General features: G+C 39.6%; 1 protein-coding gene across 3 annotated transcripts in view; it reads left to right on the plus strand.

Annotated features, from left to right (window-relative positions):
* lrp4 (low density lipoprotein receptor-related protein 4) overlaps positions 1-22948 on the plus strand; it is a 152748-nt gene that overhangs the window by 45408 nt on the left and 84392 nt on the right. For all 3 annotated transcript variants that reach the window (XM_024295166.2, XM_024295167.2, XM_024295168.2), the window contains exon 2: positions 18512-18658. In XM_024295166.2, coding sequence (XP_024150934.1) covers positions 18512-18658 — 147 coding nt within the window. The remainder of the gene's footprint in view (positions 1-18511; positions 18659-22948) is intronic.

The raw sequence follows: 22948 nt of genomic DNA on the forward strand, positions 1-22948 counted from the left end.
TAAAATGATGATAGATATTAGAAATTCAATGTCTTCTGGAAAAAGGGGCTAAAGCACACATTGACAGGACATTCTCCGATCCTTTCATAGTAAAAATGAGCAGAAAAGTCCAGGCTGACATTTTGAGGCTTGGATGTTAAAGGGTTACGCCATGATTTCTGACTGAGACACAGCAGACTGCAAAGTGAAAGTAACTTTCTTCATAAAGTATACTTTGAACCCCGAGGTAATTCCAAATGTCTCACATAAACAAAGAAAAACATTAAAACTTTAATATTGCGTTCTCATCTTAGTAAACCTAATATTAGTGACATGTCCCTGTTCACATATCATTCAATCCCTCCGACTCGCTGAGCACTTTCATAAACTCTGATTTAACTAATGACTGTGTTACCCCCCTCCCTTATGGCAGCTGCTGCTGCTGTTTGGGATGATGGCTTACTTAACTTGCTGTCGGAAGATGGTGGCAGAAAGACTGCGTTGAGATGGTTTTTATATTGTTCACATCTTCATTTTTTAAAATGTCCTGGGCCAAATTAACATTCATTGAGCTACAAAGGAATGTTTTTTATGAGAGCTTAAAATAGAAAGGTATCATCGCAGGGTGATATTAAAAAGCAATTTATGGTTTGGGACTGAGAAACTCACAAACATGCACATTCTTGATAGCTTTGGACTTTATTGTTTTTCAAGGTGGGGAGCTTAACTGGAGGAGCGTTATTATTCTGGGTTTTAGTGAAGGCAATGTCTGCAAATTAGACGTTGCGATGTTCTGCTTCCATCTCGTTATGGCGTTTGATGATCTATTAAGTGTTATTATGCCAGAGGATAACTACTCTCCAGCTTAAAGGAAGATACTTAACTGCAAAACTGCTTCAGCACAAAGAAACCGAGACAGACGAAGGGTGGGCTGGTTTCCCGGCTCTCTACTCCAACACTGCAAACTTAAAGATCCACTTCAATGAAAATTTGTGGTTTTAACATGCTTTTGTTGCATTTTTCCCACGATGATGGGTATATATAAAATAATTTAAGATTAAAACTGCATTTTCGAGTATGTCTTTATTTAGAATGGTGATAATCAGAAGCAAACAAAAACCAGCAGTTTGAAAGAGCTCAGGTTTTAGGGGGCTATAGTCTCCCTGCTCTGCTCCAAATCTAAATCATCCACTTGAAGACAGAAATATCCGTTAATATCTTCATTTTCCTCATCTGAGCTGCCCTAATCCTAAGGCTGCATGTAGCTCTAATATTGTTTGCCTTTTTTATGCTACACTGATGTTAGCTTGGGCTTGTGGGGGTCTGTTAGCTAGCAGGAGAGAAGTTAAAGGGTAACCAAACCCTAAATCAACTTTTTTTCTCTGTTGACCTCTATAAATAAGGCTTTAAGGTGCTGAATGTTGGTCTTTCCAAATTTTTGACAAATTGAATGTTTAATTCTTGAAAATACGAAACGAGGTATTACATTTAAATTTCATGATTGGTCAAACCATTAAAGTCCCACGTCATTTCAGAAGTCTAATGTCATGAACTACAGCTCCAGTAATGATAACATTCCAGCCCCCAAGCCCCACCCCTCTGACTGGATTCTCAAATTTCGGCTGTGGGTGGAGTCAGCCTCCAACTTCCCTGTTTGGGTACCCTTTAAACAAAGGGATGATGGGTTATCAATTAGGGCTGCCACGATTAGTCGACTAATCGACGACTAATCGACTATTAAAATAGTCGATGACTAATTTAATAGTCGATTAGTCGTTATTTTATATTATATGGAGTCAGAATTTAGTAAAATTGAAAGTTATTATGATATTCTGCTAGCTTCTTGGACTATTTTGGCATTTATTAAGTTTTTTAGGCTATTTTGGAGTTTTAATTTTAGCTACATGCTAGCTGTTTTTGCTAACAGGCTTTTTTAAGATGTTTTAGGCTGTTTCGCAATTTAGCTAATATTTAAGCAACATGTTTGCTGTTTTGGCTAATTCAAGCTTTTTTCGGTTTTTAGGCTATTTTTGTGTTTAGCTACATGCTAGCTTTTTTATCTAACTTCGGCTTGTTTTAGTTTTTAGGATATTTTGGAATTTAGCTAATATTTAAGCTGCATGTTAGCTGTTTTGTCTAATTCGGGCTTTTTTGTTTTTTAGGCTATTTTGTGTTCAGCTACATGCTAGCTGTTTTGGCTAACTTAAGCTTTTTTGTTGTTTTTTATTCAGGTCATTTTGGAGTTTAGCTAGTATTTCAGATACATGCTAGCTGTTTTGGCTAACCTAGGTTCTTTTTAGGCTAATTTGGCCTTTAACTAATATTTCAGCAGGCTATCAACATCTTCAGCCATCGTCACCAGCATCTTTTGCAACCAAATTCAGCTTACATTCTATCTACAATAATGCTAATGTGAATATATCTAGTTTTTAGTTAGTTTAAAGATAATTATGCTTAAGATGTGTGTTTTACATCCACTTGTGTATGACGCGATTAGTCGACTAATCGTAAAAAATAATCGGTGATTAGTCGACTTTTAAAATGATCGTTTGTGGCAGCCCTATTATCAATGTGGGGTTACTTCTACACCTACACAACTCGGAGGCGAATTTATGATGCATTCCTGCCACTCTGTAGAAATTATGTCTTAAAAAACAACACAGGTTTTTCGGATTTAGGATAAAAACTGCATAATTATAATTAAAAGAACCCTAGGAACAATTTAACAACTTTAAAAAGCCACTCTAATCAATCATGTTTTGGTGCTTTTTAGATATATATCTTCTTCATCGTTTAAATTATCCATAACTTTGTTCTGTTCCAGATGAACATGATGATTGATAAAGACTTGACAGAGGTTTTTGGAGGTCTGAGTGACCTTATCGTCTTTCTAGTTTAAACAAGCAATTACGCATCTGGCACAAGTTTGGCACAAGTTTTATGCAACATATGCATCCTTGACTCTGCCCTTTCTTTGCTTTTTCTGTTGCTTCCTTCTTTAAACAGACAATTGGCCTGTATTGATTTCTGGAGCATTATTCCCTGGATGACTCATCCGCTTGCTCTGAGGGTCGTGCCCCTTCAAGGAACTGCTTTCTTCAGGTTTCTTGCTCTGTTTTTTGGCGATCTCCGTCGATGTGAAAGGTCCCCTCTGGGCCTTGAGGCTTAGAATGATTGCTCATGATAGCAGGTGGGGAAGATTTACAGTCTATTCTTTCTTCAAGAGGAATATCAGCAATTGAAGAGGACTGGCAAGAGGTGTGCGTTCGCACCCACAAGCAGAATCCGGCCTTGTTGACCGCTTTGTGAGCGTTTGACAGGTGAAATAGTGTGGGAACTGCAGGGAGTGTTGCTTTTAAAATGCTTTTTGTTGCACTTGTCTGGGATGCGGAGGTGCTTGGTGAATGCTCAATAGCTCAGTAGGAGCCTCAAGTGAATGGTTGAGGACTGGAGAGAAAATGGCTGCCCGTGATTGCTGCACAAATTGTTGCTGAGGCTCTTCTGGTGGGGAAATTGTCAGCATGTTTTCCTCCCAACCGTTGACTCCCACAGAGAATTTCAAAAACAGATTTTTTGTTTCCCTTCTGATTTGACAAAGTCGTAGTTTGTCTGTTTGTGAACCAGAACCAATTGGACGCCATGTAAACTGTTGAGCCACATATGAACCCAGATTTCCCAACATCCTAGTCTCCCAGAAGAAAGACACCTGCGCTCTGGCGTTTACTGTCGTGGAATAAAGCTTGTTGACATGTGTTGTAGAAATGTTTGATGGAATATAGTAAATATGACTCTGGAAAATATGCTATTAATCAAACTGGTAATTGTTTTGTTCTGTTGTTCTGGTCCAGGGTCCTTAAGGTCAAAGCTCTTTCCATTACAAAAAGTTGGTTGTTCCATAATGATGCAATGAGAGAGTCAAACAGGGTCCTGAGACAGGAAAATTTGGGCGAGTTTTTTCTCGATCAGAATGTGTCTCATTATTGCTTGAAATAATCTTTCCAAAAAGTTTGGTTTGAGATTTTCAGGTAAGAAAATGTAATGGATAAAACTTCTTGGTGAAGATGGGGGGGTTCACTGCTGTATTGGATGCCTTAAGGAATGCAGTTTTTACTGGAAAGGCTTGTGGTTGCCTTTAAGGATGTGGAAAGTAAAGCAGAGTGAAGCAAGTAGAAGAATTGTTCTGAGCCAGCGCCTAGCAAGAGCCATTGTTCATCCTTCCCTTTTCAGCTCAAGGAGACAGAGTTTCACACGCCACTTGCAGGCATCCTGCTGGGCAGCCCCGGAAGGGGGCTATTGCAGCTGGTAAAGAAGGCCTGGCCATAGGGATAAATTACTCTGAATGGAGGGGTCTGTGTTTGCCGTTTTCTCTCTTTTCTGAAAGGAGCCAGAGAGGGGAAAGAATTCAACCCCAACCACAGGTTGTCCGCTTAGTTTCTGGAAAGCTCTGGCTTCCAAGTGACCAGTTTAACATCCCTGCACCCACACTGCCCAGAAACACCACTCCCACCTTCTCTGGAATGCATTAGGGTTTTGTTGTCCAGTAGAGACAGCGGTGGTTGCCATTTGAGGGTTCATGACTTCATAATTTATGCACTACTGACAATTATATGGTTTACACTGCAATGAAGTCATGACTATTACCAATTTTTCTCAGGCCTACCTTCATGCCAGTTTAGTTTATTTTTAAACACTGTAATCGTCATTAACTGTACACCTACTTCTAAAAATGGTCAAGTCTGTGGAGATATGTTTCAACCTTGAAATCTGACCACCATCTGTTGTTTTCAGATCTTCCATAACAGTGTGACATATTTTTCACCTCAGTTTACTGGTGGGCCGTTGGACTGATGGAGAAAACAGAACGTCTTAGAAATTTACCCTCCCAGTTTTTGGCTCATGTCCCAAGTATTAACATCTCTGAGCGTCTGGTCTCAGCATGGAGAATGTTAGAGATGCAGGCTCCAGTCCCCTCCCACAGAGCCTCATTTTATAACTAGATATTACAGAACTGGACCTCATTGCCTGTTCTCCTCATTCAGTCAAAACCCATAAAGTGGGTTACAGCTCGCCTCCACGGAATGATCCCCACTCATTACACTTATCCTTCCTGTGTGAATTTACACTCATGGACATAATTGAGCTTAAACGGATCTGGCGTCCAATAGTACCGCAGGGTCTGTTCAGGATCACTACTCCAGCTCATGTTCTGGTCTTCATACCCTGCAAAGCTCTCGAGAAAACAACAAATACCAATCATACTCTTTACAAGTCTCGACAATTCTAGCACCATTTCATACAGACACCATTTTATACTGTCTTGCTTTAAACACCTAAGACGGTTTACTTATTTATTTTCTTAAATTACTAAAAATACTTCTAGTAAACAACTAAATACTCATTTTACAGTTTTACAGCAACAAGATCAATAAGGACAACTTCAGTTTTTGACTTGCATTTTAACCTTGAACACTAGAGATGTCACCAGCAACACCTAAATAACACATGCTCTTTGATCGATGGATTGGTTTTCCACTGATTTACAACACATTACTACTGTAAAATACTGCATAACAGCACAAGGCTGATTTTCTCCGCTTCAGAATACAGTAGAATTGCATTAATTGAATGACAATACTGGAGCTAAAAGTGTTAAAAGATTAATTCAATTCAGTTTTATTTATATAAAATGGCCTCATTGGGCTTCATGCTGGTAATTGTACAGGAGCAGAAGGTTGCTTATAAAATATAAACACTAGCTAATTGTTAAACTAAACAGAATAAATAAAGCTGTTTATTTCTGTCCTTAGACCCTCCCTCCCGGTAAGGAAACACTCCTAAAAAACATGATTCAGGAAAAAAGAAGAAACCTTAGAGATGTCCACATGAAGGAGGAATCCTCTCGCAGGACGGACAGGCAATTTACCAGGACTATTAAAGAGGAATTAGCTTATCTAACTCTTCAACTACGTATTTGAATCGAGTTCAGCCAGATAGGACTAGGGGACAGGTGTGGGAGAGGTCCACAGCCAAGACAAGCCAGAGGTGAGGTCCACGGGCAAGAACAGAAGCACAAACGATCCACCAGGAATCCCTCCCACTCTGAGATATGAGATGACATCAGAGGCGTGGTCCACGGCCAAGAACAGGAGTATGGGGATCCACCTGGAATCTAAAATCCTTCCCAACCCGGAGGGGAGTGGGAAAGAGGAACAACACATGAATCACACTGCACCAAACAAAAGCACAGAGAAATAAATATAATAAATAATAGATGAGAGGTGAAGTAAATGAGAATAGAGAACAGAACCCCAGAGGTGATATGGATAATAACCATGATAGAATGATAGAAAATCTCAAATTTTCTATTCCAAAGAAATAGTTAAAATGGTAGTGGCTTAATAAAAAGGATTGGGGAAATTTTATCTATTTTATTAACTTTTAGAGCAAAACCATAGAAGAAAAACCTAAATCCCTTTTGCATGTCAATTCAGATATACAAACCTTTATCTTCATCTCAAGTCAGTTAAAGTAATTAGCTGTCTCAGTTTTATGTATCAGGCATATCCAATAATAAAATAAAGTCAAACATCAATCTTTCTATTTGGAATGAAGGCCTACAGATCTGCCACATGCTGTTTCTCATGCCTTCATCATTAAGTTTTGCATTCTTCTTGCCATCTTTTTATCTGCTTTTCTGTTGTTAATGGGGACCCACCAATTGAAGAGGTGGGATTGATTTTCTAAGAACATAAAAAACCTAATATTTTAAAGTTGGAATTGTAAAAGCAACCATTGTGACCTTAATATTTAGCCTACATAAAAAATGAACTCCAGGCCCATTTGAGGTTGTGACCTGTGAAACCTTAAAAGAGGCCTCAGTTTGGGGAATTTAGGGCTCAAATTGAGATAGTGAAAGGTTTCATTTGTACGTGTGTGTGTGTGTGTGTGTGTAGGATAGTCAATTGGCCAAAAATCCAATCTGTGGATTAGAGGGAGCTTGAACAGCAAGTGCTAACTCAGCACATTACCCAGCAAGTGTACCGCTCACAGCCAGAGGCAGCGCTTGGCTGTTTTTACACTGCTAGGCTTGACATATGCATTCATGCACAAACATACGTGTACACACACCCACACAAAAATCCCATCTATATAATAGCCAGGGCATGGTTTTAAACTCCAGTAGGTCTCGCATTCTAATGTAATCCTGCTGTAACTCTAAATGATGTTTAGTAACGAGGCTTAGTCTTTCAAACGCCTCCCCTTCGTCTCACTGGTAAGATCAAGTTGCTGCTTCAGCAGCTAAGGAACATTTGGGCCGAACTTTCTCCTTCCATTTTCTTTTTTGTGCTTCGGCCAAGTGTCTTACTCCGTGTAGAATGGTTGCTTTTTCACCCACACTTCATCAAATCCCCACATGATACTTCCCACACAGCCTTTCAACTGCAGACCTGTGTTCCACATCTACCTCGTCTATGCACCCACTGCTAGCAGGGGTTTCTTGTTTGGCTGTTTGTCATTAAAATTGGATATATAGCCCACTCTTATTGGGTTATAGACTTCTAATTTTCATCCAACAGTGAGGTCATAGTGGCGTTTCACTGTTTGTACAGTGTTCCCTCGCTGTATTGTCTTGCTTTTTAGCGAGACTGAGAAATTTAGTGCGACTTTGGAGGCTTCTCTTGTTACCCTGATCTGAATCTTGATTGGCTGTAGATCTTGTCAGTCAATCTCCTTTGAGCCTCGTCTCCGTGTGCTCTCCAAATCATCGTGATTAGATCTTTGTTTTCCTTCTACGATCCTGGACTTATTTTTCTGTGAAGGTTTGAACTTTGAGAGTTAAAGCAAGAGAGAAAAGTGTGAAATTTTTTTTCTGAGAAAAGGTGTAAAGTGAGGGTTTCTACAGCCTTAAAACGTCTGTAATCCTACTTTGCAGATTTCACCTTTCACGGGTTATTTATGGAACATATCCCCCTGCGATAAATAAGAGGAAACAAATTATTTAGTTTGGCTGTTATGAAGCAAACAGTTGAAACCATCTTCAAACACAACTCCCGTTTGCAATTAGCCAATCATTTAATTGATTAATAAAATCCCTGGCTTTTATTAGTGAACGATGTAGGCTGCAAAGCTTTGACGGGGAGCCATCTGGTGTTTTCGGAGACGTGTTTTAGACCTGTAAAAGAGGCAAACATCCACACATGTGGGCAAACGTCTCCCTGCTGAGTTATGTTATAACATAAGAATGTGATTGAGTGCTGTGGATAGATAAGACTGGAGTTTTAATGAAAGTCTGAGATGAGCTGGCGTCAACAGAACCGTGCCACTGGACCGACTGCTTCCCATTTCAGACGCTCCTGTGTGTGTTTTGTGAGGCACCGAGAAAACCGGGAGGATGAGTTTGTGATGACGGGGCCGCTTATGGAAGATTTTTAGCTATGCTTTGAAGATTTGACTGCAGCTCAAAACTTGTTTTTCTGGTATTTTTTGCTGTACTGGAGGGTGGAAAAGCAGATATTTTAAGGCTTTAAGAAGTTCCTCAAAAAGTTTAGCTTGACTACATCTGCTGAGGCATGTTGTTCCTTCGCTTTGGTCTTGTTCCCAGTTGGACTCAACATATGTTGCTGTGGTTATACTAGCGTGCCGCATCAGAGCAGCTTAACCTCCACTTGTAAATTAGTAGGTTCATATGAACTGAGGGGGGCGATGAGCTGCTTGTCAGCTTGTATCCAAGCCTCCTCTTTAACCCAAAGCTATCTCAAAACGCAGCGAATTTGAATGAATATGAATGTGTCGTGTGTGTGTGGTACTTCACAGCTTCCTAATCTAGTAATGAAAAAGAAGCAAAACCAAGAAAATGGAGCATGTAATCATTGCAGCTCCATCAATCAATATCTTTTTCTGTAAGCATGTATCTGTAAAACGGAAGCCAATAAATTCATGGAGACTCACCAACAGCCACTTTAGTCCTTTTATGACTTCTGTTGTGTTAATGCACCTCTGAACCAGACAAGAAGAAGAGACACATGGATAAAAAACTGTTGCATTTTATCAGTGAAGAGCGGCTTTAAGATGAAAGAATATCTGGAAAGAAGCAGAATTTTTGAAGAATTCTACTTATTATTTGGACTCCATTATAATATACAATGGTCCAATTCACTTTACAGAAGAAATAAATGTTGGTTATGGTGAATGTTTCTAACAAGGAATTTCAAGGTTTTGGAATAATTATAAGAAAAGACTCCTTTCCTTTTGTGTGTGACCGAACTGGACTTCTGATCGTTTCCATTACAAAGTGAACCCGTTAAGCGGTTATCTTTTTAATTCTCTGTCCGTTTCTGAGTCGGCTGATGCTATCCTCACTTTCGCTATAGTCGCACCGTTTTGACGCACAGCTACGTCATCGGTCTACACCCAGCATGCGCTTTGATGGTCCAACACTCAATAGAAATGCTCACTTGAACTGCCCGGAACATTCTAAACAGACCAAGAGGGGACTGGTCTGGTCTGTACCACTCAGTGTCAACAAGGCATAAGTGGCCCAAAAATCCAGTCCGTAGATTTTGTAGGGTGTTCTAAAGTTCAATATTCAGGGAGTTTACAAAAGAGTCACGTAAAACATTAAGATTATTGGAGCGCAGTTACAAGAAAGCTGCAGAATTATGACTTTTTTGTGAGGGTTATCAGGTGAAGGTCAGTATTTTTTAAAAAGGCACTCTGCAGAGTAATATGATCGACTTTGACCCCTTGATCAATGACCCTTTTTAACATATTCTTGATATTCCTAGGTTTTCATTCATTTGTGACATTTTTTCCCATGGTGCAAGTTATTTGAGTTATAAACTGACTTATCAGATTCCTCCTTCTCTGTCATTCCAAGTGTGTAATTGACAGATTTTGTGTAGCCTGCTTTCAGTGAAAGGAGTGTGGACTTCCAGCTGCCATAGAGTGGCTGCCATAGAAACAATGACTCAGACAGACACAGATCAATCACAGTCAACTGATGATGTTTGCCTCCAACATGGCGACGTCCGTATCGCGAAAAAATGACAACCGAGTTGACTTAATTTGGTAGAGCTGGAAGAACTCAGTTGGTAAAATTCTGATATATAGTCAATATTATGTTTTTCTAGTCTGACCCTTACACCTTGATAATCTTAACAGATTAAACCAGCGCAAAGCCATAACACTTTATACCAACAGTCCACCATAGCAGTAGATGGTTTATGGTTCGGACTTACCTGTCTGCTTGAATTAAAGCTAGAAATGTCACAAGATCCTTCCATTAAAACACTACTTTGGTCTATAAGTAAGGCATGAAAATGTTTTTATTCTAATCAAAGTCTAAATAAACCAACCTTAAGTATTTTAGGAACCAACTTGTCTTTCTTGGTAAAGAATTGAAGTATCTGCCCAGTTTGTACTCTTTCTCTCAACACTATGTCCTTCCACCTCAAAAAACCCAGAGATTTCCATAGTATGAATCATGACTGACTGAAATCGCAGGTGAACAGTCGTCTTGTGTAAGCAGCCAGTCATCCGTGACGTGTTGTCGGCGGTCTCATGCAGCGAGGAGTGACAAACACTGGACGTTGTTTCCCAACAGAGAATGGACGCTGGCTGTGCCCATTCTCACTGTGCAGCGCTGTGCAACACTGAGCTGTGCAGCCACATTCAGCTGCTTCACAACGGCTTGTGCTAAGCGGTTAAGTCACAGCAACTCTTCACGGCTGAGGACTGGCAAAACACAGAGGTCAAACTAAAGGCTTGACTCATTTCTCACATACCTTACCTCATACATGTGTTTACCTTTCGGGGCATCAGCCCCTATGTTGGAAGATCTGACCCTTCTAGTAACCTCCTGGGAGGTCCACTCCTAATTGCGTGAAAAGCTTTTGATATTGTTCTCAGATTGTGGCCACCTGCTCTCCAGGCTGGGTAAGTATTGTGTGCTTTGGGCCCATCTCTCTCTCTTCATTTCTTCACAGTTGGCATTCAAGCATTCGATTGAAAGAACAGTGAATTGGTGCAAAAGAGTAGGAACATTTCCTGGCTAGGTCGTCTGCCTTGTGCTAGCTTCTGTTTGGGTTTGGATTGTGAACCCAAGCTGGTAGTGACTAACAGTCTAGATTAAAGTAGCTCAAGTGAGTGATTGTGGAATCCCCTTAGCCTACCTTTGGGGGAAGCACCTGTCTTACCCCACACCCAGCCTCTTCAGGGTTCTTATTTGGCCTTAATGTAGCCAGCAATGGAGGATCCTCGGTGGTCTGTGTTTTCTTTTTCCTCAGCTGGAGGTTTGATCACTGTCTCATTTGACCCTTGGCCGTAGTGTCCTAATCCTAACAGTCAGGCATGTCTGCCTAACAGCACACGACAGAGCAAGAATTGAAGTGAAACTTTTTCAGAAACAAATGTGCTGTTTTTCCAAACTATAACTCTTAATTTCTTTTCCAAAAATTGACGGTGCACTTTATAACCTGGAGTGTATTATATATGGATCATTTCTGGTTGTGTTTACGGATTTTGAGGCGAGACAAAAGGTACACAGTCTGTATTTTTATTTTATTTTTACAAGTCTTGATGCTACTGTAAATACGCTTACGTGGCTAACGTGTAGCGGTGTCGAACAGGTTTTTTTTTCATGTTTCTTACAAAGTTAGGAGTTAGCATAGTCACAATAAAATGTGTTTTAGTGGTATCATTTTTGTTTCCGTGTCGCTAACATAGTTGGTAGTTAGAGATATTGTGAAAACGCTAATGTGGCTAACATGAAGCGTGTCAAAAGTGATTTTTATAATTACTGTGAATGAAGTCTGACTGACAGACTTATCTCTGACTATTTTGTTTCTATTAATGCGCCTTATATATTGGTGCACCTTATAGATGACACTAGTTCAAAAATAGACCATTTATTGATGGTGCCTTAAAATCCTGTGCACCCTACAGTGCAGAAAACAGTCATTGTTTTGCACTCTTGTTAAATAAAATTAAATTCTGGATTTTAAATTTAGACCAGTGTCTTTTAAAGTCTCACTCTAATTGTGAATGCTTCAAAGTATTCACACAATAATGATTCTCATGCTCCTTTACATACGTGTTTGGCAAGCAAAAACTCAAACACACTTTATGCAATTTCAGCAATCTTGGTATCAAAATATTCAGCTTGTTCAGGACATTACTGCTTGTACTTTTGGTATTTATAAGCTTTGTAGTTTTGAAATATTGAGCTAAATATGCCCCACAGAAAATGAACGAGAAATCCTTCAAAAAACTTTCACATATCCGTTCAGCTAGAGACACCATTCCAACTTTAAATGTTTTTTTAGGGTAATTTGAAATTTAGGTTTTATTTTGGCAACATACCAGCTGTTTGCAAAAATACTAAAGTATTGGCTAATGTAGACATTTTTCCATTTTTAGGCTAATTTGGAGGGTTGCTAATATTTTAGCATAAGCTAGCTGCTTTGGCAAAATTAGAAATTTTATTCCATTTTTTTTATTTCAAGTTTAGCTAATATTTTAGCAATATTCTAGCTGTTTTGGCAAAATTAAGCATTTTTGCACTTTTTTTGGCTAATTTGGCATTTAGGTCATATTTTAGCAAGCTTTCAGTTTCAGCATCTTCAGCAGCCACATTCAGCTTACAGCATTCACACTAGCATTTTTACATGCAATACCATATATTTAGTTATCTTTTCATCTGTTTTCCAAGAGGCTTTTAATTATGATGATGCTGTTTTTAGCCAAAATCAAAAGACCCGTGTTTGTCAAGTGTCTGATATCCTGTGTGGGTTTTTAAAACAGTACTATGACCATGCTCGGGTTTGCAAGTTAGTAGTTAATAAGTTATTTTGGAGTTGGAGTGATCTACAGATTTAGAGAATAGAAACAGTTTATTGAATTATTTAAGTGTATCAGCAATGAGTCAAGAATTAATATAGATAATTAAATATCTCATACAAACTCTAAGTTAAGGGTTTACACAAACATAATCTCTGTAAGGAATATTCATAAATTCACAAGCATCCTTTCTATGGCAGCCAAGTGATAGTTTGAGCCCACTGAGGGAGTATAAAGAGAATGATCAGCACACATGGAGTTGTTACATAAAGCTGAAGGAGCCCAGATAAAGCAGCCTGGTGCCTCTAAAGAGTGCCAGCACAACAATCCTCTGATGCATCAAACAGATAAAGCATCACATGCATGGCTGTGTTTTTTGGAGACACTAGCTCACTTTGTACTGCAAGGAGAAGCCTAACAGAAATACATCTGTCTGTTTAAAGTACAAAGGCAGTATGATCTGCTTAAATTATCATCGATCTAAGAGGAAACATTGCTCCAAGTGTCTGGAAATCAGCATGGTGGGAAAAGTCAGGAAAGAGTGTAAAATCACTCTTACCTTTTTGAACTTTTTAATTTTTTTTTTTTTTTTACATTATTTATATTACTTTATTTTCAGCATGATTCTACACTAAAATAGTAAGATATAACTGACTTTTTATGTATAGTTTATGTATAATTTGTTTAACTAATTTGTGTGAAGAGTGCCGGTTGGTAGTGGATGAAAAACCCAGATCCACTTGAAATAAAATTGTGTTTTTGTGGCATTATTCTAACAGAAATTCTGCTTAAATTTGTATTTCTGAGTATTTCTTTATTCAAATTGTTGTGAATCAGGAGCTAATGATAAAGTGCACTTTGAAAAAGGGCATATTTGTGATTAAGAAAATACGCTGGGTGGGCCACATGCTCCCTGCTCCAAACTCTAGGCTATAGGGAAGAGAAGAGGGGCGGGGTTGCCCAACCCACAACTCAGAGGAGACAACTCCTGCTGCTCTGCAGAAATTATGTCCTAGAAAATGACACTGATTGTTTTTTTTTAATTTTAGCTAAAATGTCATAATAATTAAAATGGCTTAAAAAATCACATTGTGTCTTTAAAATATTTAAAGGTACAAATTTAGACTGAAGAAAAAATATTTTTTTAAAGCATCAGCAGGCATTTAGGACATTTTTTTTTACTATCTGGAGTGATTGTGGCTTTAAGTTCTTAGAAGAAAAATCTAAGGCCTGGAATCATGAGAGATGAGAGGTGCCCACTGCAGAGCCAGAGTGTGGAAAGAATCTACATTTCATTGACAATTATGTGAGAAAAAGATTAAAATGTTCCTCGAAAAGACGCCTTCAGGAAATGAAGGCAGACTTTCCAGGGCTAAATGATGAACTGAAGAAATTGAAGCTCATAAAGGGTGAGCCAAAGCCAACTTCAGGCTAAGCTTTCCAAGAGGGAATGGAGACTTCACTGGCCTTGAAGTTATTTGGGATGAAGTATCACATACATTTTTGTCAGACTAAATTATTTCTTGTTTCACAGAATAAGAGAGACTTTAGGGCTGGAGCACAGTTTTAAATGCACTCTGACAAAAATTGTGTTTATGACATGTTCTTGTCTCTCTTTTAGCTTGTTGTGCATATGAGTTTGGGGATTTGTTTGTGTTTTATTTATGTTTTCGGACCATAATTTCCGTACACTTGCAGCACGTTGTGGTTTGATGGTTTCATGCAGAACTTGTGGCGTTCTGCTCAGAGCCAGTGACCTCATCTTTTTAAAGCATGTTTGACAAATGCAAGGCCAGTGATGTGGTCTTGTGTTGTAAGACATTTGCCCTGGTGCACAGACTCTAATTTAAGTGTGTGAAAACACACGCGCACATGCATGTACACATCCGAATCCAGCTGAAACGTTTTGGGTACAAACGAATGGCACACAGTCGCCGAAGCAGCAGGAATCTCGGAGACCAAACGCCACGCCCCTCGGGCCCGAGGATTGCAGGAATTACAGACTGCACAAGAAAATTAAAAAGACAAGTTAGAGACGGGGAAACTCGTATGACGCCATCTCTGCTCCCTGCCATTAGTGGGGTGTTCTGGAAACAAGGGGCAGTAAGCAAGTAAGAAGAAAGGAGGCAGAATTTGGTGGGGTAGTGAAGAAGGGATGGTGGAAAGACAAGAATGAAGAGAAAAAGAGGGAGAGAGGGAAATGAAAAGAAAGAGGCCATTAATTTCATGCTGTGGGAGGGATCTGAAGGTTACTGAGCTCTGCCTGCCAGGCCCTCCTGGGTTGACTGATGCCTTTGTGAGGAGGCCAGCAACCACACACACACACACACACACACACACACACACACACTTCAAGAAACGTTGGGTTGCGGCTGGCCAGTTTCAGCAAAACTGACACACACAAATACGCACAGATGGTTATTAATGGGCTTCAAAGTGAGGGCAAAAAGGGAAACCTTTATTTATAACCCTCCCGGTCATGCTTTCACTCCGATCTGTCCGGAGATGCGCCGTTTTTATTGCTGCAGTGAAGTATTCAAGCGCTGTGGAAGATTACAAGTATTTTGGCATACCTGTTGTGTTTGTGAACATTAAGTTTTACTGCGTAACTCTAGTAAGCTTTACTTTCTGGCCTTTATTTTATGTGTATTCTATCAGGTTAGGTTACAGAGAAACGTACTGTAGCAGCTGTTTTCTACATTAATGACTTTTTCTTTCTTTTTTTTTTCTTTTTTTTTTTACAATTTTCCTAATATTTCTGCCTTGCTTACAAAAAAGTTAGTCATAAAGACCAATATAAGCTTTGTCTAAATCCATGTTTTACTGAACTTTTCAGTGTCTTTTTTGTCATCACACAAAGTTTTCCATTTCTGCAAATTTGTTTCAATTACTGTTTTTTGCATCAGACCACCAACATCAAAATCGGTCATGATCAGGCCTGCACAACACATCGCAAATGTATCGTTATCCCAATATCAGCCTGTGCAATACAAGTATCGAAAAACACTGCTTAAACTTCGCTAAATGGTTACCATAAATGTTTACACATGCAAAAACAATCTTATGGCAGCGTGATGTATGCATTTAACCAATGGAATGGACCTCTTTATGTTAGATACTCACCTCCTATGTAGACGTGGGTCATTTGGAGTATAACTTAAGTCCTGTTGAATTGATGTAAATAAAACTGATGCAGTGAAATTAAAATGTTTTTTGGCTACATTTATTGCAAGTCATATCGTCATTCGTGTGTTTTCCTACCAAGAAGCTTGAAATTGTCGTGCACTTCAGAAAAATGTTTCTCATTTATGACGATTCAGTTATATGTTACTTGAAAAGATAAAGTCAGAGAAAAGTAAGTAAGGACATTTTTGTCAATTTTTTTGAGAGAATAAAGAAAATAGACTTTATTTTGGTATATCGTGATATAGATTATTATTGCGATATAAAATAATGTATATTGTGATATACAGTTTTTTTTCAAATTGCCCAGCTCTACTGTTTCTTATGGATTTTAACATTTTTTCCATCCACCCAAACCTGCACATGCAAGGAGCCCGCTAGTGCTGTTCCATAATAAGTATGCCCTCCTCATTCCCCTTGGGTGCCCGTTTCGTACTGTAAGGCCGCTGTCCAACAGCATCACCTGTGCATCATAAATATGTGTAACGTACATTACGGTGGCTGCTCTAGCCTCAATGGAACAGCAAGACACACCTGTGCTCACTTTAAGATGCACCCTCCACGGTCCCGGACAACCCAAAATGTGACAAAGCCATTAGACTTCTTCTTTAGTGTTCAGTGATCATCAATTCATTCAAAAGGCGCAAATTTGGAATGACCATTTTTTTTTTTTTTTCTTCTTGAGCTTTCAACGAGAGCAGGCCTTATCTGGAATCTCTTTGTTGTATCTTACATTGATTTGTGGCCAAAAACGATTGCAGAAACAGCACATTTCTGAAAACATTGCCAATAATCAGTTTTGTTGCCATAAGCTAATCAAGTGCGGTCAAACAGGTTTCTCACCCAGCGGGAAATGAAAAGAAGATGCATCAAAGCAAAGAAGTAAAAGCCCTCACAAGCTGCTCTGCACTGAAACCTGAAAAACGGCTTCCACTAGACCAGGGTTCTCAAACTTCATTTACCTTGGGGCCACTAAAGGCGGAGTCTGGCCGAGGCTGGGATGTATGGGGTTCCATTTGGGCCAAAAATATGTTTTTTTGTCATTTGTCTATGTCTACTGAACAAGTTAAATGAACATTTGTTCAAGTCCATGTACTACTAAACAATATCTTCTGTGTGTCCTGTGAAACAACAGTAGCTAACAACGCTAGTAACTATTGCTAAGGACTTTTCTGATGACCAGATCCAACAACAATAGTAAATGCAAAGTTTTAAGCATAAAGCTGAAACATCACAAAGCAAATACAAAGATATCATCAAAGAAGCGTGGACATGCAGAAATATTGCTTAGTAGACATTGAACTTTTATATAAAGGCGGGAGCCGCAAAACATCAACTTGGAGGCCGCAAATGGCCCGCGGGCCGCCAGTTTGAGACCCCTGGGTTACTTCAAAGAAGCTCAGAACTGTTTGGTTCTGCAGGATGACGGCAATAACCTCTTCAGACCTGGAATCCACATGTGTGGACATCGCAATTTGGGTTATATTACCAAAGTAGTTATTTATGTTTATTTCTGTGACTACATGAGTAGAGCAGGGGTGTCGAATTAATTTTGGTTGGGGGCCACATTCAACCCATCTGATCTCAAGTGGGCCGGACCAGTAACATAATAGCAAAATAACCTATGGTCCACTTGTTATTTGTAGCTGTGTTTATGTTTTGTTTTTTTTTCTCAGTTGGAAAAATGCCTCAAACAACCTAGTATCCTAATTATCTTTATCTTTTTGACAACAACATTTTGGTAATTGTGATGTCACACTTAATAATTTTTATAGCCACTTAAAGACAGCGAGGCTGGCGGGGAACCTAACTTGTCACATGTGTTTATTTCTTGATCTTTAGTTATGCTGGTATTTCTTTTCCTTTGCTCCCCCTAGTGGCAGAATCTGTAAATAACCCTGACCTCCCACAGGAATAAGCTAGAAACATGCTTTTTCACCCCACCATCCTTATATTTATTTCTCTTGATGCTGGGCTGGATTAAACCATCTGGCGGGCCGGATGCGGTCCGCGGGCCGTATGTTTGACACCTTTGGTGTAGAGGGTTTGCTCAAGTGTTAGCTCAGGTAGCTACATTCTGATTATTGACCCATGGATGTCACACTGTTGCTTTTTGGTTATGGATTGTCAGAACTGCCACTTGTAAATAAAAAAAAAAAAAGTAATATAATTTGTGTAACTTTTTAGGGCTTGACCTTTAACACCTGAATTATCACCAATGACACATAAATAATACACGATCTCTGACATACAGTAAATGTTCGACCATTTACGCGATCAACATAAATCTTCTTATTCTGTCATAGACAACTGTAAAGTGAAACACAGAATTCTCAGCTGAAATGACTGTAATTGCATAAACAGTTGAAGAGCTACGGTAGTCGAAAGACTGTAAATACTAGAGCTGAAGCTCGGATGTTGAGTAGTGTTGCTGACTTTATTACCATGATCACGTCAGGTATCTTGAACATGTGTGGCCAACTCTAACCCCATGTGACTTGTGTGTTTGCAGGTGTTCAGGCCAGTGCTGAGTGTGTGTGTGGGAAAAACCACTTCACATGTTCGGTCAGCGCGTTCGGAGAGTGTACCTGCATTCCTGCGCAGTGGCAGTGCGACGGTGACAACGACTGTGGCGACCACAGCGATGAGGACGGATGCAGTGAGTCCTTCCTTTTCTTTTGTCAATTCATCGTTGATCACTTTGCAAGAGAGGGGCTGGTCTCGCAGCGCACACACAGACAACAAATGCACGCGGATGGCAGAGCGGGCACTACCAAAGTCTGAAGTGAAGCTGTATTTACCCAAGTTGATGAAGACGGCGTGTGTTGTCTTTGACGTAACAAAAATGTTTCTTGTAAGGGGGGGAACACCAGTTACTTGTCCAAACACCGCGCTAAAATACACCAGATTCTGGCGCAGAGGTGTGAATAAATGTGAATATTGTAAAATATTGCTTGATTATCAGTATCGGTGCTGCAAGAGGCCAGAAAATATCGGATGTAAAGTCATTATCGTGCATCACTTCTGTTTGACGATGATATTTAAAAAAACGGGGTGTCACACCTGATCATTTTTATAGCAGCTTATCAGCGGTGAGGCTGGCAGAGAACCTAACTGCATCGTACCCAGACACAGCACGCGCCTGCAAAGAAATGACGTTTATTTCTCAATCTCTTGCTATGCCTGTATATCTTTCCTTTGCTCCCCCTAGTGGCAAAATTGCACATTGCAACCTTTTCTTTAAATAACCATAACTTGCCACAGGAATGGGCTAGAAACTTGATTTTTTTCCCAAGATCTTTATATATTTATATCGTGAAAGTTTAACCACAGTCTAGCGAGGGAAAAGGGTATATTAAAACAAAGTACTGAGCAGACATTTCTCTCATCTAAAACCAACTTTAGTTTGTTTGCATCTTCAGAACAGTTCAGATCGATTCTAATATCTTTGACTTGTAGGTTTTTGAGTTAGAAGTCACATCAGGAAACATTATCCCTATCATTAGATTAGTCACTTAAACCATAATGAATTGATTTTTGCATTAAAAAGGAAAAGAAAGTTTGAAAAAATGAAATGGGATATTTTGGATTTGCTGACATATTTTTAAAATTTCCAATCTCAAGTTCTAAAAAGTCCAAGAGGAATTTTTCCACTGAATATAATGTGCGAGTTCCTTCAGCAAGGCTTTAAACACCTCTTATAAGGCCAAGACTCCGGTTGTTGTTGGCAGCTACCAGGTGTGATTTCTGCATACCTGCATGACTTCTGGAGTTTGTTAGAAAGATGAAAGTGTGCCGAGGCAATTTTCTTCCATAAACAAAGTGAAAAAGTCCGAGGAACATGCTCTAACTGAGCTCATATGGATCCCATCATCACCTAGTGAAGCAGCGAACGGTTACTGGTGAGGCGGGGTAGCTTTTTCGAAGACTGTGGTGTAAGCCCCGAGCACAGAAAATGCTTGAGTGACTTTTGGCACCAGATGAAGTTGGCCTGAAGGCAAGTCTTGGCAGCGGAGGCAGACTGGAGTATTTTCGTGCAGAGCATGTCTGCTTGTCAAGTGGTGGAGATCTTCGCTTCTTTTACACTTCTGTGTATCGATGGGAAACGTCAATGTGAGGGTCTTTTATTCCCTTCACTGCTCATTCTTGGAGCTGACAAGCAGATGCTCCCTGCTTTTCAACCTGCTTTTGAGGTACGTTCCTCTGTTTGTGTGCTCAGATTCCTTCCCCATCACTCTTTTTCTGTCCCATTAAGCTTGTTAGTGACTAGCAGAGAGGATGCTAAGTGTTATTGATCTCTGGCCAGTTGAATGTTTAGTGAATCAGATTGCCACATATTGATTGGCAGTGCATTGCTTATTAAAAGAGACGCATGGAAGCAGCTGACAGATATCAGAGCGTCTAGCTGGACCTTCCTGATCCATTAGTAGTGCATGATCGATCCTCTGCTGTATCGCTCTGTGGTTAGATACTTGTTCTCTTGGATGGCGTCCAGCCAGCTTCGCTCTGCAGAGCTTGTGTTGGAGGGATTGGTTCTGTATAAATGGTCAGCAACTGAAAAACATTCTGCACCATGGTTCTTCCTTGCCTCTACAATCAACCGCCCTGTTTAGTCCCAGACCTTTGATGTCCCAAATCTCTGACGAAATTATGCCTTTTTACAAATGTGACCAGCTTAGTGCGCGCTTTGTTTTTCTTGTGTGTTTTCAGTGGTCTTTCTTTTTATTGCCCCAAATATTGTAACATTCCTGTCTTAGATTACAACTATTCTCCAAACCATGTTAGTACTCGCTGTTGAAAAACAAGTTAAACTTGTAACGCTTGGATCTGAAGGAAAATTTGGCACAACTCATGCCTTTCAGTTTGATTAATACCTTTACTTCATGGTGTCTGAGAAATATCAGCAGTTTTAAATTGATGTCAGACTTCTGGGACTTTGTTGCATCTTTTATTAGGTTTTCTTTTGTTTTTTTTTAGCGCTTCACCAGAGGTGACCAAAACTGTTGTCTAGGGCTGGGAATCACTCAATCTCTGGGTACCTCTTGATACGATGTGATACACCATACTTGGCTCACGATATCGATGATATCACGATATTGCTAATATTGTTAGAAAAAAATAATCTCTAATAACTCACAATGTATAAAAGAACTGTATTTTATTATGAAAATATATTCCCATTTATTTTTTAGATTGAACACACATATAACTACTTGTGTTTTATTTTGTTCAACAAATAGTTGACACTTTTGTGTAACATTGCTGAAATCAGTAATGCTATGTCTTGCTGTTCCTCTGATTCAGCCTAATAGGTGTGATTTTTTTTAAACATGCTGACAAATTAAGATAAATCAGAATTAATTGTTTTTTTTAAGCTCAAGACTGAAGTCGATAAAACAGATCTTCACACCTCCCCTTTTAATTCAAAGGGTGAGGTTGTTCTTTTCAAAAGCATCAGTTTATATTTATCTACAACTTAGACTTTCCATGATTAGGGGTGTGTGTTTTATTGTTTTTGGGATTGGTAAGTAAGTGGACGCATTGATGGCCTTGAAATATTTTTTAACAAACTTTGTCCTGTTTACTCATTCTTTTAGAGCGCTGTTGAGTTGGCCGTGGTACAGTGTTCCCTGCGTATTTGTGTTTCTTTATTTGCGATTTCGCTAAGTTTTTCTTTTTTTTTTTTTTTTAAACAAAGCATGATCAGAAGTGTCTTTGAGGAATATAGACTGGGAATTGACATTTTTCGGCTGCGGGAGGTAGGGGTGAGACGGAGACCAGGGGCGTATTCAGTGTATTCGTGGAGGTCTCCGGTCCCTAACCCCCGTGAAAAAGGGGGGAATACTGTAAAGCCTTAGTTACCACTCCACTTATATGTGTATACCTACAGCACGTAGGATGTAGAAAATGGGCAAAACTGCTTGGCTTGCGGAGGTGACCTGGATACAATATTAAGGTCATCGACCACTCCATGAGTCTGTAGAGCGAAAATGTTCAGACATTTATTTAAAAGCACATGACAGGTTGTAGTGAACGTTTATACTACACATAAGGGTAAGTAAGGGAAGTAGGTGAAACACAGGTGTGTTTTACGGATTTTTTTTTTTTTAGAACCCCCATAAATCCTATGCACTGTGAAAGGAGCCCGTATGGTTGCAGTCTGACTGTTATGGGACAATTTGACAGGGCGTAGTTTGTGTGGGCATCCTATGGAAGTCCTTCACCTCCACTCCCATGCAGGTGACAATTGTGTGTGCTCGGTAAGGTACACGCACCTTACTCATGAGTATTCTGATGTGAGAGCATCATAAGAGAGCATCACCCATATGTCATAACTATATGCAACTTACTTTACTCTTCCAAATACTTCACGAAACACTTACCACACTCACAACAATCGTGCGTTCAGTTTTCAAGACTTCCCTTGAAGTAGCCGAAAAAGCGTCAAAGGAACTGCAAGACACACCTGTGCCCCCCTTAAGACAGGCCGCTACTTTCTACGATCATCCATGGGCCTGGAAAACCCAAAACCGGCGGCCCTCATACAGGTTAAAACTCCATATGTAACTAAGGTTACAAACACGATTCATCTTCCCTACATACATTTATCAAATTGAAAGTATTGTAATATTTACTTTTCTGAATTGAATAGTAAAATGCACTGGTAGAGGTGTGTATAGATATAAAAGCAATGGAAGGAGACTTGACTTAGGCGAGTGTCTTGGTTTTGGAGTGTCTCTGAGGAAGGTCCAGGCTCACGTGACTCCTCTGATTGAATTAAGTGAGTCAAATTGTAAAACTGTAGTGAAATTTTATGGTTTCTATCAAGGTTCCTTAAACACGGCAGACAATTGAATTGTTAGAGGCGCAGCTGCGGTGGAAGACGGAGGGAGAGCGGTTTCCACAGTTCAGATCGGCAGACATGTGTGACCGTGAGAATACGGAGTCA

The sequence above is a fragment of the Oryzias melastigma genome, linkage group LG3, assembly GCF_002922805.2.
Source record: "Oryzias melastigma strain HK-1 linkage group LG3, ASM292280v2, whole genome shotgun sequence".
In the NCBI taxonomy this organism is placed as follows: Eukaryota; Metazoa; Chordata; class Actinopteri; order Beloniformes; family Adrianichthyidae; genus Oryzias; species Oryzias melastigma.